The sequence below is a fragment of the Periophthalmus magnuspinnatus genome, chromosome 14 (genome assembly GCF_009829125.3).
Source record: "Periophthalmus magnuspinnatus isolate fPerMag1 chromosome 14, fPerMag1.2.pri, whole genome shotgun sequence".
In the NCBI taxonomy this organism is placed as follows: Eukaryota; Metazoa; Chordata; class Actinopteri; order Gobiiformes; family Gobiidae; genus Periophthalmus; species Periophthalmus magnuspinnatus.
This window is the reverse complement of record NC_047139.1, coordinates 10,542,400-10,558,093: the sequence shown is the minus strand read 5'-3', so window position 1 is coordinate 10,558,093 and position 15,694 is coordinate 10,542,400. Positions and strand designations below refer to the sequence as shown.

General features: G+C 42.3%; 4 protein-coding genes across 4 annotated transcripts; 2 read left to right on the top strand and 2 right to left on the bottom strand.

Annotated features, from left to right (window-relative positions):
* Positions 1 to 4,951, bottom strand: LOC117381673 (rho GTPase-activating protein 24). Its single transcript, XM_033978668.2, has 9 exons — positions 4,859 to 4,951; positions 4,533 to 4,646; positions 3,471 to 3,678; positions 3,201 to 3,333; positions 3,040 to 3,113; positions 2,831 to 2,952; positions 2,251 to 2,422; positions 952 to 1,737; positions 1 to 259 (listed from the first exon to the last, which is right to left on the bottom strand). Exons 1-9 carry the CDS (start codon positions 4,908 to 4,910, stop codon positions 1 to 3), a joined length of 1,920 nt encoding a protein of 639 aa, XP_033834559.1. The 5' UTR covers positions 4,911 to 4,951.
* Positions 4,952 to 12,763: 7,812 nt separating this feature from the next.
* On the top strand, positions 12,764 to 13,375 carry LOC117381170 (histone H1-like). The gene has a single exon (XM_033978068.2). It carries the CDS (start codon positions 12,770 to 12,772, stop codon positions 13,361 to 13,363), a length of 594 nt encoding a protein of 197 aa, XP_033833959.2. The 5' UTR covers positions 12,764 to 12,769; the 3' UTR covers positions 13,364 to 13,375.
* Positions 13,376 to 14,007: 632 nt separating this feature from the next.
* On the top strand, positions 14,008 to 14,470 carry LOC117381172 (histone H3). Its single transcript, XM_033978070.2, has one exon. The coding sequence runs from the start codon at positions 14,017 to 14,019 to the stop codon at positions 14,425 to 14,427; it is 411 nt and encodes a 136-aa protein (XP_033833961.1). The 5' UTR covers positions 14,008 to 14,016; the 3' UTR covers positions 14,428 to 14,470.
* A 572-nt stretch (positions 14,471 to 15,042) lies between these two features.
* Positions 15,043 to 15,389, bottom strand: LOC117381176 (histone H4). The gene has a single exon (XM_033978075.2). It carries the CDS (start codon positions 15,376 to 15,378, stop codon positions 15,067 to 15,069), a length of 312 nt encoding a protein of 103 aa, XP_033833966.1. The 5' UTR covers positions 15,379 to 15,389; the 3' UTR covers positions 15,043 to 15,066.
* Between the last annotated feature and the right edge of the window lie 305 nt (positions 15,390 to 15,694).

The following is a 15,694-nucleotide window of genomic DNA, read 5'->3' as shown; positions in this document are numbered from 1 at the left end:
TTATAGACTTTGTAAAACTCGTGTCCGTGGTTTATCCTCCTTTGTTTCTTCCTCCTCTGGATTCTTGATCTCTCTGCACATTTCCAAGAACTTGTCCATCTCTCGCTGCAGTTTGTCATTGCGTTGGTCGGCGTCCGCTTTGGCCCACTCCATGTGTCTGATTTTACTTTCTGCGACACTGTGGCTGCGCTTCTGCTGCTCCAGGGTAAGCCTCAGGATGGCTATCTGCCTCTCCAAGACGTCATTACAGCACTCCAGTCTGAAGGAGAAATGACAGAAGAGACGGGCAGAGGCGACATAATGACAAAAGATCATCTAATGCAAATAAGAGACGATGGAAAGATAAAAGATAGTGTGTCATGAGGGTAAAATATCAAGCTCAATTTTGGAGGAAAAACTTTTGAGGGAAAAACTTTATACTCCATACAAATTTTTCTACTAAAAATATTTAAAAAAAAACAACAACAAAAAACCACAGACATGCAATATAATGCATTTTTAACATAAAATAATTATAGTTTCTCTAGTAGTACTGGTCTTATACTAGTTCTACTTTAGAGCAAGATCCAAATGAAATATTGAGGAAAAGTCAAACGTTGTACTTTTTATGTGATTTTGAGTGATACTTGTGTCTTTTAGTATTGGTTAATATCTGGGTATTAATTTTTGACAACCCTAAGTGGACAATATTGCGTCGGGGATTTCTATTACTTAAGGTTACTGATTTGATTTATTTTTGAAGACTTTTGTCCTGAAATACTTATTTATATGGCAGTGGTTGTCAGTTGAAATGCATGAAAAAAAAACACAACAAAAACAAAACACAGACACAAACTCCAAGGACAGACTGATTGTAGCTATAGATCTTTGGGAAACCTTATTTACCTTATCTAAAAAATACAATTAATCCTGTTTTTTGTCAGTATAGTCATTTTTGGCACTACGACCCACCTTTGAATCCTGGCCTGATACTCCTGTCTTTGCTGGGCCATCTGCTGCTGCAGCTCAACCAGCAGCGAGTGTGTATCTCTGGCTTCACTCGTCCCGCTTTGTCCCTCCTGGTCGTGCAGCTCTGGAGGTCCTGAGGGGAGGAACACCTCAGAGCTGCCCGTACTTAGTGGACTGATGCTGGGCTCTGAATGCGACGTCGGGGTGGTATAATGCAACGATTCAAATGGCTCTTCATGCTCTTTGTCAAAGTCTTTACCATCAGCTAACTCCAGTGCAGGTAAACTTGTGTGTCTTTTTGCAGAAAAGGCAGGGCTCACACTTTCCTCCAGTGGGATAATCTCACAGGACGACCAGGAACTAGAAGACTCCTCATTTTGTTCATCTAAATTTTGTTGTGGCTCAGCATTTTCAGCTTGGACATTTTCAAACGATCCACTGTTGGAGCTCTCTTTTTCTATATTGTCATAAGCAGAGGGAGTACTAATACCATTTGATATACTACTACCCCCGCTGAGCGAAGCTAGTCCCTCGTTGGGGGCGTCAGGGGTCCAGTAGTCGACATTGGGGTCCCGTAGATCCGACCAGGCCTCAGTCCAGCTCAGGCCGTCTGGTTTGAGGAGGATTAAAGGTGCAGGATGCTCCTCGTGGTCGCCGTTGTGATGCAGGTTAACGTTGTTGTGCGGACCGGGGGAGTGCGGGGCGAGGAACAGGCAGGTTTCAGGATGGGACGATGTGTGACGGTGACCCAAGAGCTTCTTCTGATAAAACTCAGATTTGGGCAAACAGCTGAGAAGACAAAGGAAGAGATGTTTGAGTGTGACATAACCTTCTGAAGTCAGTAACTAGAGAACTACCAATGAATCAGCCCTTTCCTATCCTGGCTCACCCCAAATTGATATCTGTAGGACTCTAAAGTGAGTTCTACATATCAACCTGGAACGGCTCTCGCTGAAAGCAATCGGAAAATGCAGAAGAACATCATGACAGATATTTGAATGTGATTGGTTGACGTGTCACAACAGTGCAACAAGCCGAAAAATCTAACTTTGGTACATCCAGTTGAGAGAAAAGCACAGACATCATCCCTGCCCACAAATGCACAAAGCAGTTACAGAGCTGCAGGTGATTGGTCTCTTAACTTAGTCTCTTAAGATGGATTCACGGGAGTTTTTCTCATTGTCATTAATAAAAACATCGCAGGTCCAACACTTGTGCATCAGCAAACATAAGAAATGTGCATTCTTCTGATATCTCCCTCGGGTTAATATAAAAAAATGTGTAGCTAGGCCAATACTTTACCTTTGTCCTGCCTCGCTGTCTTTCTCTGTGATGAGCGGCAGAGACATCTGTCGCAGGCAGGGGGCAACGTACGGACCCGCAGCAGGTCTCAGAGATGGAGGAGGCACTTTAGAGAAGAGGCTGTGGTACTCTCTGATGAACTCCAGCATCAAGACCTGCACCAGCGCCGCCCCTGAGAAAGACAACAAGACGAACATTCAATGGGCCAATAATATTTAATACAGACTGATTATCTTACAAGGAAATTTTATGGTTAAGTGCAAAGTTATCAATAGGGAAAATCAGGTCATTGCCACCCATCTGAGACTATGGCATCATCACCTTTTAGAATATGAAATCTACTAATATGTGGGCCAAGATCTGCTATGTTGAAGCTCTTAATAACGCCGTCAATGTTCTGATTGAGGATACGGGCACCTACTTGTCTCCTTGCAGATGTTATTGCTTTGCCTGGATCACGTAGGTATGAGAGATAGTCCTGCTCACTGCTTTTTAAGGGATACTTGAGCAAAGAAAAAAAGAAGCCCAGCCCTCATATCACTGTGTGTCATAAAAAATGTGTTTCTTGTGAATTTCTTACCTCCCACGATGCTTTGTGGATCCTCGGCTTTGGAGCGAAGGATGTTTGGCCCAAAAACAGTGGCTAAGTTCTGGCAACTCATTTTGTTGCTACTGGAGTAACTCTGTACTTCATTTAAAAATCTGTCCCAAAACACACAAGAACAAAACAGAATACATCCAGTTTGTATCACGTTAGTTTATGCTGATGATGTAGCGCTTAACACTTACTGGCAAATGAAGTTGAGGAGGTTGAAGTTTGCAACAGGAAGCTCATGAAGCAGGTATCTTAACTCGACTAAACCCTTTGAAAAAAGACAACACAACAGATAAATGTAAATAAAATAAAAGAGGACATATCTGCGATTAATTTATTCAGTGATAGTATTTACACGTGTGCGGTCGGTGGACAGTTTCCTCCCACACTGCAGAAAGTGTTGGTAGTGGCTGTATGGCACCAGAGGCTCAGGCAGCTGACGGAGGTAGAGTTTCAGCAGCGACGCTACTGTGTGGACATCTGTGCTGCTGCAGGAGAGACAGGTCGTTTTATATTTATGACTAGACCCAAGAACTCACTATATTACAATGAAATTCTATTAAATATTATTGGTGTATAGATGATAAAGAGGAGACAGTGTTTAGTTTGTGTGAGTGGAGCTTACCTGTCAAACATGGGCCTTTCCCCGGAGTCATAGGCCTGTCTCAGTTCTTGGACCATCCGTGTCTGTCCCGGTTGTCGAAATAGTCCAACCTCGTGAAGACCCCTGTCCCGAATAAAGTTCACACACTGCTCCACCACTAGAGGCACCAGCCGTACCCCGTATTTACGCTCATATAAAACTGTTTCCTCCAAACGCTGACCAAAAACACCTGCAACAAAAATATGAAAATAATTATGTGCTGCCCACCGGTGTTGGAGGGTTTAATTCCCAGCCCTGAACATTGGCAAAGTGTCAACGTTCTCTGACTATTTCATGCTAATAAGTCTTATATGTGTGTCTAATATAGTGTACAATCCCCAAAGAATCTTTAAAAATTCATCACTAATAAATACATATACAAATGAATAAAAGAAGCAAAAGATTTCATACAACACAGAGACAAGTTTGCCATGGATGTCAGGAATAATGGAAGGCACTAAATGTTAGATAACATTTTAGTATACTATTACTTTTAATGCAAACAGGATAAATATAAATACAGTAAATTGTGGTGAACTTAATTTGTGCAACAAACTAAACTCAAAATCACAATCTCATTTTATTATTATTATTATTATTATTATTATTATTATATATTTTTGCATTATCTCTATACCAATATTGAGATGATATTTTCAAAATGCATCAGGGATTAGCAAAAATGTCTTGTGATATCTTGTGTTGGGTGAAAATGTGAATGAACCATATAATTAACCATAAAAGTGCAGAAATACTATTTTTATGAACTTAACTTTTGGGAAAGTACGTTTCTGCTCATTTTCAATCAACTCTTTTTGCAGTCAGTTGTTTTACATATAGACAATATACTCGATATGCTAATTTTGTACATCTTCAGAGCAACAACATTTTTCCATAAATCTCCCACCCTTAGGTAGCATTTAAATGGACCTCGCTGTATGATCAGGTTTAACATTTGTGGGTTTTCCTTTAGGCTTTACCATATAATTGATACAGGAACAATTGAGAAAGGTCTCTGAAAAAGGCCTGTGCTGCAGTAAATACCTGTGAATGGGATCCAGGCTCCTTTATTGAGAGTCTTGAGCCACTCGTCTCCTTGTCCCGCGCTGTTTGAGAGGAAGAAGTACGAGCCGGGACTGGCCAAGACATCTCTGTTTCCTTCAAAAAGCATCATAGACATTTATGTTGTGAGTTGTGTGATATTGGTGGAGAGTCAGCCACTTCCTTGTCTCCATGCAGATATATAGCTATTGCTTTGTCTGGAATGTTCCATAGTAAAACAGTAAACTTTAAAATCTATCTGACACGAGTACTGCTACTTTTTCCCATTAAAAAGTGAGTATAAAGGTACAAAGGAAGGGAGGAGGTACCTTTATGACGAGTCCGGTCATGTTTCCAGGACTTGAAGCAGCTGAGTCCCATAATGCACTGCTCTGGATCCAAAGAGTCGCCCGCCAATCGACACAGAACTGCAGACAGACATTTACAGATTTTATTATTATATCGGGGGTCTTTACAGCAGCATATTTCCAGACGTCAGTTGTTTTGATAGTCGTTTGGTCAACCTGAAAAAAAGTAGTCATCATTCAAATTATAACCAACTATTTAAACATCACCACCAGTCAATGCACCATCAGAACCATCAGTCACAGCAGAACCAGAGGAGCAGCGAGGGGACTGCATTAAAAAGAAAAAGTGAATTTGATCAAACTCCTTTTTCTGTCCATGCCACCTCTGAGTGTAACCTCACACCCACAACCATTAGAAACACAAACATCTATCACACTTTCAAAACACTATTAATACAATGACTGAGCTGTGGACACTGATCACACCTGCCTGTTGGACTGTTGTTGCTTGTGTCTGTTTCAAGTACATTTTATGCTTTTTTTTGTTTTCTTAGGCCGACATTAAAGAGGGGTGCAAAATCGACTTTTTGGAGCGTTTTACCATGTTATAATGTTGTGCCTTTATCAAAACCATGCATGAAGAGGTTTACATGTCATCTGTGCATGTTTGAGGATTTTAGCGATCTTTCCCGGGCCTTACTCGACCAACCCCTTCTTACGGAAAGCTGTAAGATTCAGTCCACAAGTCTACGTCACTCACACTCCGTTCTATCCTGAAATAACCTGAAACGGGTGCTGCATATTTTACATTCAGATTCAATTGACACCTGGGCTTTGACACTTTTAAAATGAGATATAGTACTGTATATTGTATAGTAAGCACAGGACAGAAAAAAAGTAAATACAATTGTTGACTACATTTTTGCAGCATCTAAATGTTTTTTATGTCAACCTGTATAACTGTCTATAGCCATAATATGGGTCATATTTTAATCTTCTAATTCATGCTATGAGTGCTTTTAACTCACAGTAATAAATCAATCACAAATGTACTCAAAGATGTCTAATGTTTATAAATAAATAGCTTCCTACTCTCTCGTGGGGGCTCCACTGTAATTGCATTATTGGGACATACGACTTTATAGCAACTTGATGAAAGCTACAAATGTCTATTACACACAGAGATGGATGAGCCAGAATACAGACTCGCACAGTATTTACATAAAATGGTCTTCTTAATGGGTAAAACATGTAGACCTCAGTGCATTAAAAAAAAGGGGGGGAACTGAGACGAATTTTAACGTTCCTATAGTTACAAGTCACAGTCACAAGCAATAACTGGGGAGAAAAAATACACAACTCACCTCAATTTCCCAGAAGATACTACATGACATCAGCCCTTTTCATAATGATGGACTAGCCTTTTCTGTTCATTTGCCAAAACTGTTTAGTGTTCTTGTTTTATGCATTTTATTTTTAAATTATGGTGGAAAATCTTAATCAATAAGTGAGATTTCTAAATTCATTGAGGCTTCAGATTTGATCAAATTTTGTCCCAGTCGTGTAAATTGTTGGTCAATATGTCACCGAAATGTTATACAGTTAGTTTGGCGTCATTTGGAGACTAGAAAGGCTAAAATAATACAACAAGCATGTGGCAGGCAAAGCATTTTGTGGGTTATTTCTTATTTGTTATTGCAAAGGCTACTTTTCTGTTCTTCAAATCCACAAAATAGTCAGCGACAAAATCCTTTTCTCAAAAATGGAAAGAAAAAACACAAGACCCATCCTTGTTACTGTGCTTAAAAGTCTAATAAAAAAAACTGCTTCCTCTTCCTCTTCTTGAAGATCAGCTAAATACAATTCATTTGGTTTTCTATCCCTGGCAGAATTTATACGGCAAAATCAATAAGTCTGGTTCTTGTGACCTGAAATCTAACAGCAACTCCGACTTCAGCCTTGATGTTGAGGATGATGCTCCATATAAAGATCCCATGAACAAAATTCCAGCACAGGATATTTATAAAAATCGTGTCACTTTTTGTATCACGTCAATAAAACGGTAACAAAATGTGTTGAATTTAAGTCCACAGTTTGTATTCCAAGCAAGGCATGTATTTTCTTGTATTTCTATTTTCCGCTTTCACAAGAAATCAGAACGTTTGTTTTTTGCAAACGTTGATCTTAAGGCCCATTGTCAAAAATGAGTCTAGACTTCAAATAATAATCCAGCATTGGCAAGACATCCAGCGTTTGCTCCTTATAGTTGGATCTTATAGTTCAAGCTTCAAAAATAATAGAATTTGTCCATCGTTCAAAAGTGGCCCCGCCGTAGAGGACTTTCCTGATTCCTTCATGTCCAGTCTCTTTGTCCCGTCTGGTCCTGGCGTGTCCCTGTCTCGTCCCGTTTCCCAGCAGGCTTTGTGCCCCTCAAGCCTCCCTCCCTCCATTCTGCCCCATCAATAACCGGCCGGTGCGTTCGTGTGACGGCGGTGCATTAGGAAAATTGGATCTCTGCGACGAAGCACTGTTTTACCAAAGTAATCACTGCTGATGGCAATAGACCAAAGAGAGACAGTTTTACTGCAGTGAGAAGGCAGGGGGCTAGGAGGAAGGGAGCAGGACACAAGGAAGCAAATAAATGAACTAAGGATGAAGTGCAGCACAAGTTCTATACTTTATTATTCACATTTTGTGTCTCATTCATTTGGTCATTCTGTGTTGTCAGTAGTTGATCTGGTTGATGTTGGCAATAAAAAAATATTTTCATCATAAATTTTATATCTTATTTATGATGACTAAAACTAACAAGTGCGGCTCCCTTCAGTAAAGTTACGTTTACAGGCACTGAGCACAGCAGCAGGTCCCGGGGCAGGGCTTTGCTCCATGAGACACAAACGTAACTCAAATATAACTCATTTTTTCTGCATAAAAAATATATACATTGTACCAGAATTACTAAATGTCCTTTTGTGAATCATTGAGTCTTATAATTCTGAGTATAATTCAAAGTTTGTGGCTGTGAGACGAGGCAAAAGCTCGGACAAAGGCAACTTCTGGTGGTTTATCATCATTAGCTTTTTGTGCATTTATTTCACTTGTCTGTGCCTCTGCACCAGTTTTAGCATCTCTTTATGCAATGCATTGGGTTTGGCTCATGTTCAAGCATATTATATACCCGGTGCATAATGCATCTAACTTTATATGCAATTGGCATGCATCCATAAACAGGAAACAGCTGTTGAACTCATAGCAATGTAAATGTTGAGCCATTATGCTCTGCAAAACAAAGCTCTCAAAACTGGAAATAGTGTCTTGTTTTCACCTGACTGAGTTCTCTCATCTCACAGAGCCGCACCGGCTCCAGACATTGCTGGGAGCTTGTACCCTCTACAGTTCACTTTAGACAGGAGAGACACTTGCGTCCCATACCAGTCTGCTCCAAAGCAAACCAGTGGAAACAAGGCTAAGGTACATAGTATAATGTTATTCAGATACATGAGGTGAGTGTGAGAATGACTCCAACACTGAACAAAGGGCAAAAGAAACGGAGGCTGCACCTAAAATAAATATATACAAATCAATAAATAAAACATCACTTTACAGTCCACAAATTATCAACAAGCATAACCTCAGTTTAAAAAAAAAAATAAAAAAAAATCACTTGTTCTTGAATCCAAACCAACATGGTATTTTACTATAGGAATGTTTCAAATCATCATTGTAGTATAAATAAATAAATAAATAAAAATAAAAAACACATATCAGCAAAATTTGTATTTTCCTATATCCTGGTCCATACTTTGCACCAAGACAAAACCTGATCTAATTCTAAGAAATTATTTCTTACCCCCTTCCAAGTATAAAGATCTAAGCCATTTCATATTAAGTCAAAAAGACAAATGAAGATTTTGAGAGTTAAATTTTCAAAATGATAGAACTTTCCAAACAGCTGTTCACAAAGAATGGGCTACATTAGAATCAGAATCAGAATCAGAAGACTTTTATTGCCATAGTCTGTGAACACAGTTCACAAACTAGGAACTTGATACGGTGAAAAAGTGCAACATAAACACACTGAATAAATACAAATACAAATAAGGGCATGCACAAAGTTAAAAAGATATGCTTAAAAAAATCAAATGAAATACTTAAAGGGAGAAAATATGTACAACAGCAGCATCAGAACAACAGTGCAAAGTGGCTTATTAAAGTGACCGGTGTTATAAAGTGTCCAGTATAGTGCAGATATTATAAAGTGTTCATGAGACAAACTGCAGAGGGGAAGAAGTTCTTATGAGGAGAGATTCTGGTCCCAATGGACTGTAGCCTCCTGCCAGAGGTAAGTGGCTCAAATAGTCCATGTCCAGGGTGAGAGGTGTCAGTTGCTATACGGCCTGCTCGCCCCCAAGTCCTGGAGACGTACAGGTCCTGTATAGATGGAAGGCTGCAGCCAATCACCTTCTCAGCAGAGCGCACAATGCGCTGCAGTCTCTGTCTGTCCCTGGCTGTGGCCCCAGCGAACCACACAGTGATGGAGGAGGTGAGGATGGACTCAATGATGGAAGTGTAAAACTGCACCATCATCTGGACCGGCAGCTTGCGTTGCCTCAGCTGCCGCAGGTGGAACATCCTGTAATGGGCTTTCTTGATGAGGGAGCTGATGGTTGGCTCCCACTTGAGATCCTGGGTGATGCAGGTGCCCAGGAAGCGGAAAGAGTCCACAGTGGTGATGGGGGAGTCTGTCAGGGTGAGGGGAGGCAGGGGGGCTGTGACTTTCCTGAAGTCCACAATCATCTCCACTGTCTTCTGGGCGTTAAGCTCCAGGTTGTTGCTGCTGCACCAGGACACCAGCCGGTCCACCTCCGTCCTGTAGGCAGACTCGTCACTGTCCGAGATGAGTCCAATAAGGGTGGTGTCATCCGCAAACTTAACCAGTTTGACGGAGTCGTGGCTGGAGGTGAGAGCAGGGGAGAAAGTACACAGCCCTGTGGAGATCCTGTGCTGATAGTCCGAGTGTCCGAGACATTCTTCCCCAGCCGTACGCGCTGCCTCCTGTCCGTCAGGAAGTCAGTGATCCACCTGCAGGTGGAGTCAGGCACGTTGAGCTGATCGAGCTTGTCCTGGAGCAGAGCAGGGAGGATAGTGTTGAACGCAGAGCTGAAGTCCACAAACAGGATCCTGGCATAGGTTCCCGGGGAGTCCAGATGCTGGAGGATGAAGTGAAGGGCCAGGTTAATGGCATCGTCTACAGAATGATTGGCTCTGTAGGCAAACTGCAGAGGGTCCAGGAGGGGGGAGGTGAAGGACTTGAGGTGGTGCAGGACCAGGCGCTCAAATGACTTCATGACTGCGGACGTCAGCGCCACAGGTCTGTAGTCATTAAGTCCAGTGATCCTGGGCTTCTTGGGGACGGGCACGATGGTGGACAGCTTGAAGCAGGCTGGGACGTGACATGACTCCAGGGAGGTGTTAAAAATGTCCGTGAAGACAGGAGCCAGTTCCTCAGCACAATGTCTAAGGGTGGAAGGAGAGACACCATCTGGGCCCGCAGCCTTACAGGGATTCTGCTTCCTGAAAAGCTTAGTCACGTCCTGCTCCAAAACTGTGAGGGCAGTGGGGGAGGAGGGGGGGTCCAAGGTGAGTTTGGAGGTAATGTCCGTGAGGGAGGAGGGGGAGGGGTGTGAAACGGCAAACCTCGCATAAAAGCCATTTAACTTTTCTGCTAGTTGTTTGTTGTCCACGGCGGGAGGGGCTTTGGGCCTGTAGTTGGTGATTTGCCTAAGCCCTCTCCAGACAGAAGCAGAGTCGTTGGTGGAGAAATGCTGCTCCGGACGTGTATTGTACTTTGCTTTAGCCTTTTCCACCTCTTTGCTAAAAGCATACTTGCAACGCCTGTAGCCTTCACGATCTTCTGCCCTGAAAGCCATCTGCTTTTCCCTCCTCAGATGTCTCAATCTGGGGGTGAACCAGGGTTTGTCGTTGTTAAGTCACCCTGGTGCATGATGAAATGATGCTGTCCTCACAGAACTGAATGTATGTCGTCACAGTGTCTGTGTACTCATCCAAACTGTCTGTGGACACTACAGACTGGGATGTGTTCAAGGCTGCCAAACACGTGTGAAGCTCCGCCACAGCCTCACTGGTCCACTTCTTAGAAGTCCTCACAGCAGGTTTGGAGAGTTTCAGCCGTTGTTTGTAAGCAGGGATGAGGTGAACCATGACGTGATCGGAGAATCCCACAGCAGCGCGACACCATGACAACCATGTACTTACAAAACAGTAGTGCAACAGGTTTAAAACAGGCTCACATAATGACTCCCATGCAGTGTACACCCTAAACCTGCATGATTTTGAAAAATAAAAAATAAAAATCAAGTTATCGAATCAGAAAGAGCTGCTTAATACAAGTATCCAAAAAAATAATAATAATAAAATCCCCAAAAATGTTTGTGAAGGTCATTATATAGAGGTTAGAATGCTGTTTTTCAAAAACATAGGCCTATTTATTTTTTGAAGGACATAACTTACGTCAACCCAACTTATTGCAATGACACTAGTAACAACTCAACATTATAAAATCCTTATAAACTGAGCGGGACGACAGGTTTGAATTCTATGGTGGAATTAGCTTTTTCTCTGTCATATTACAGATTTGTTGACCTGGCTTAGGGTTAATATCTCTGTAATTAGTATAAATAATAGTGATATGTCATTGTTGTCAGTTTAAAGTACATTAAGCCATCAGATTGATATTCCAGTCTTGTTGACAGAGTCCATAACAAATAAAGATAAGGTTTATGCTTGTAACATTACCTTTGTTTTTTGTTCCATGGTTTCCACAATAATGAAGGATCCAATACCTTCAAATAAGCAATATCAGAGAAACCATCTGTCCTGAAGTTTTGTAGGATTTGTTGTTACTATTTTGCAGAATCTGAAAAAAAGATATATATATATATATATATATATATATATATATATATACACATACATACATGCATGCATATATATGGTTAAGAAACAGTGCAATCTTATTAAAATTAAGTGTAATATAGGTTGTTTTTTCCCCTTTCACTGCCTTTCACTTGATTAAAAATACCCAAAGTCAAAACTACATTAAGTTGCTACCTGGACAATGAGTAACTAGTCTAATCTTTTACATCTGTAATGATTGAAAATAGTTTAAAAGCAAATACAGGTGCAGAGAGAGAGAGAGAGGGGAGAAAAAAAAAACAGGCACTCAAATCAACATTTGGCTGCTGCACATCTACTGAATAGAGTCAATCACAACTGCCAAAACAACACAACAAGATGATATAAATCACTGCAAAGCGAAATGTAAAGGACTAATACAAACATTCAAAGCTCATTCAAAGCCAGACGAGAGCGTTAGACTGTAATTTGTCATGTAGTGTAGGACATGAGAGACGAAAGCATGACCCGCAAGACGTGTGTTTACTGCAGCTGAAAAAGACCTCTGTTTCAACTAAATGCAAAATACAGACACACAGTTTTTAACACAGAACTATTCGTAGACATGCCTTTTTGCTATAGTGCAGTCAATTTTCACAACTTAGACTAGATTTGATCAAATTTTGAAACAAAACGTAGAAGAAAGTCTGCCTCCAGCGTCGGATGCGCGCAGATATTGACGCGGTTTCGAGCCTTAGGATGTCGTACAAATGTCTTGCCTTGAATAAAAACCATGTTCGTGCGAAGCGGAGGTTGTGAACTTCACGTTGATGTATAATATGTGACAGAAAAATGTTAAAATGAGCGAGATTTTCCGTTTAAAATGCGAGAAGAAAACACAATGCCGAGACAGAGCAGCTGAACAGTCGGCATTGAGTCTCTACGGTTCTCATGTCTGTTATAAATATCCTCCGCGCGCGCTCCTGCCCAAGACTCGGATCTTACCCGACACGAACCATGGCAGAGACAGCTCCAGCACCAGCCCCCGCTCCGGCCAAAGCCAAGGCCCCCAAGAAGAAGGCCGCCGCCAAGAAGAAGGATGGCCCCAACCTCCAGAAGCTCATCATCGCTGAGATCACCGCCTCCAAGGAGCGCAAAGGTGTCTCCGTGGCGGCGCTGAAGAAGGCACTGGCCGCGAAGGGCGTGGATGTGACCAAGGCAAACAAGCGCATCAACACCACCCTGAAGAAGATGGTGACTTCAGGTGCAGTGAGTCAGACTAAGGGCACGGGCGCATCCGGCTCCTTCAAACTGGCCAAGACCGAGGCCAAGCCCAAGACCGTGAAGAAGAAGGCCGCCGCTAAACCCAAGAAGCCCGCGGTAAAGAAAGCAGCCAGCCCCAAGAAGAAGGTCGCTGCTAAGAAGCCCGCAGCCAAGAAGCCCAAGTCCCCGGCCAAGAAAGCGGTGAAGAAGGCAGCAGCCCCCAAGAAAGCGGCTAAGAAGCCCGCCAAGAGCCCCAAAAAGGCAGCGCCCAAGAAGCCCAAGGCCGTGAAGAAGAGCCCAAAGAAGGCCCCCGCTAAGAAGGCTGCTCCCAAGAAGGCCAAGAAGTAAAGTCAAACCTGACTTATTACCCACAAAGGCTCTTTTAAGAGCCACCACATTTTACTAAAGAGTTCTTCTATTTGGCCACATATCTGTTTAAACAGGTAGAGATTTATACTAAATGAAAACAGGGCGGGGAAGTCTGTGTGTCAGAAGACCAGAGTAGACAAATATAATTTATGAACCGTATGAAAAGTATGAAAGAGGTGGATTATTACTATGTTATTGTTTTTGACAAAAGAAGCCACAAATTCACTATGAAAATTCACACTATATATCCCACAATTTAATCCCACATTTAAATTTTGTGAAAAGAGACAGCTGCACGTTCTGGCTTTTAAACAACATAAAGTAAACATGTTTGATCTGCACAGTAGAAGTCATGCGCGTGACACACATTGAGATTAAAACTATAACTAACAACATTTTCTTGGTGTGAAAATTTCGCTGTGTGTTTAGATGCGTCGTTGTGGATTATGTTTAGATGCAGACACACGGAGGCGGCAGAGGGGACCTCCAGTGTCCCGTTTGGAGGCGGGCTCAAAGTTTGAATGCGCGTCCGCAGCATCCACCAATCCGCTCTAAGGTCAGGCTCTTCAAAAAGCCGCTGCTTCTGGCTCAACTGCACAGATCGTCTTGACTGAGAAGTACGAGCGTAAACCATGGCCAGAACTAAGCAAACTGCGCGTAAATCCACCGGAGGAAAAGCTCCCAGGAAGCAGCTCGCCACCAAGGCTGCCCGAAAGAGCGCCCCGGCCACCGGAGGTGTCAAGAAGCCTCACCGCTACAGGCCCGGGACCGTGGCTCTGAGGGAGATCCGCCGTTACCAGAAGTCCACCGAGCTGCTCATCCGCAAACTGCCCTTCCAGCGTCTGGTCAGGGAGATCGCCCAGGACTTCAAAACCGACCTGCGTTTCCAGAGCTCCGCCGTCATGGCTCTGCAGGAGGCCAGCGAGGCTTACCTGGTGGGTCTGTTTGAGGACACCAACCTGTGCGCTATCCACGCCAAGAGGGTCACTATCATGCCCAAAGACATCCAGCTGGCCCGCCGTATCCGCGGAGAGAGGGCTTAAACTGTCCCGTGACTGAACAAAACAACGGCTCTTTTAAGAGCCACCCACAAATTTAAGAAGGGCGACTTGTTTTAAAGACTTAAAATTATTCATCCCCATGTGTTCCAGTATCCAACTTTAAACACCAGGTGCCAGCACAAAAGACAATTTTATTAAAACATTCTGTCTGTCGATGAAAAAGGTGAACATGGTAAACGGTATTAAACAAATTAGTTTTCATTTTTGTTGAAGATACAAATGTATTTTTTTTTATTTTTTTTTAATCAATTTTCTATTTAACGTTCAGGGCAATACTTGGCAAATTGCAAATAAAATACAGTCTGACAAAGTAGTAATTTCCCCACTGTGGGCATGTTTAATAATTAGAACCAAAAGCTTCTCTGTCGATCAAACCCCGTCTTATATTGTGGCAAAATTGCCATAAAAATGCCAATGCCATAAAAAGAAAGCTACTTTACACTTTTTTTATGTGTAAAATGTGTTATGTGTATACGGATTATTTTCTAGAACAGATTTTTATTTTCTAGAATATACATTGTCATAAAACTAAACCAGAAGATTTGAACAATGACCAGAAGCTCATTCTTCCGCGTTGTGGGTGGCTCTTAAAAGAGCCGTTGATGTTATGATGTGGGACGTTTAACCTCCGAAGCCGTACAGAGTGCGGCCCTGTCTCTTCAGGGCGTACACCACGTCCATGGCGGTCACAGTCTTTCTCTTTGCATGCTCGGTGTAGGTGACGGCGTCACGAATCACGTTCTCCAGGAAAACCTTGAGAACACCGCGGGTCTCCTCGTAGATCAGACCGGAGATACGCTTCACACCGCCGCGGCGAGCCAGACGGCGGATAGCGGGTTTGGTAATACCCTGGATGTTATCACGGAGAACCTTACGGTGACGCTTGGCGCCTCCTTTCCCGAGCCCTTTACCTCCTTTTCCTCTGCCGCTCATTTTTGCTGTGTTCACGTTAAAGATGGAAACTGCGCTAAGGCTACTGCTCCACTTGTTTTATATGGCCTGTGCGGACGTTAGAGAAGACTTTGGGCGGGCCGTTCTTTCACCAATAGACATTGTTTACCCAACAGAAATGTGTTTCTCCTCTTTCTAAAAAGAAATATTTATGATAGTATCAAATTAATCAAACAGCAGATATCTTTTTATGCATATTCAAAATACAAACTGGTTTAGACAGTCAAAGGCCGCAATAATTGATAGTATTTACATGTACATGCACTTAGATAAGAATAAGTGAATAGTTTTCATTCGC

Coding starts and splice junctions, on each gene's coding strand:
- LOC117381176 (XM_033978075.2), bottom strand. CDS start 15,378: ATGAGCGGCAGAGGAAAAGGAGGTAAAGGGCTCGGGAAAGGAGGCGCC.
- LOC117381170 (XM_033978068.2), top strand. CDS start 12,770: ATGGCAGAGACAGCTCCAGCACCAGCCCCCGCTCCGGCCAAAGCCAAG.
- LOC117381172 (XM_033978070.2), top strand. CDS start 14,017: ATGGCCAGAACTAAGCAAACTGCGCGTAAATCCACCGGAGGAAAAGCT.
- LOC117381673 (XM_033978668.2), bottom strand. CDS start 4,910: ATGGGACTCAGCTGCTTCAAGTCCTGGAAACATGACCGGACTCGTCAT. Junction 2,423..2,830: donor TCCACAAAGCATCGTGGGAG/GTAAGAAATTCA, acceptor TGTCTTTCTCAG/GGGCGGCGCTGGTGCAGGTC. Junction 1,738..2,250: donor GACAGCGAGGCAGGACAAAG/GTAAAGTATTGG, acceptor TTGTCTTCTCAG/CTGTTTGCCCAAATCTGAGT.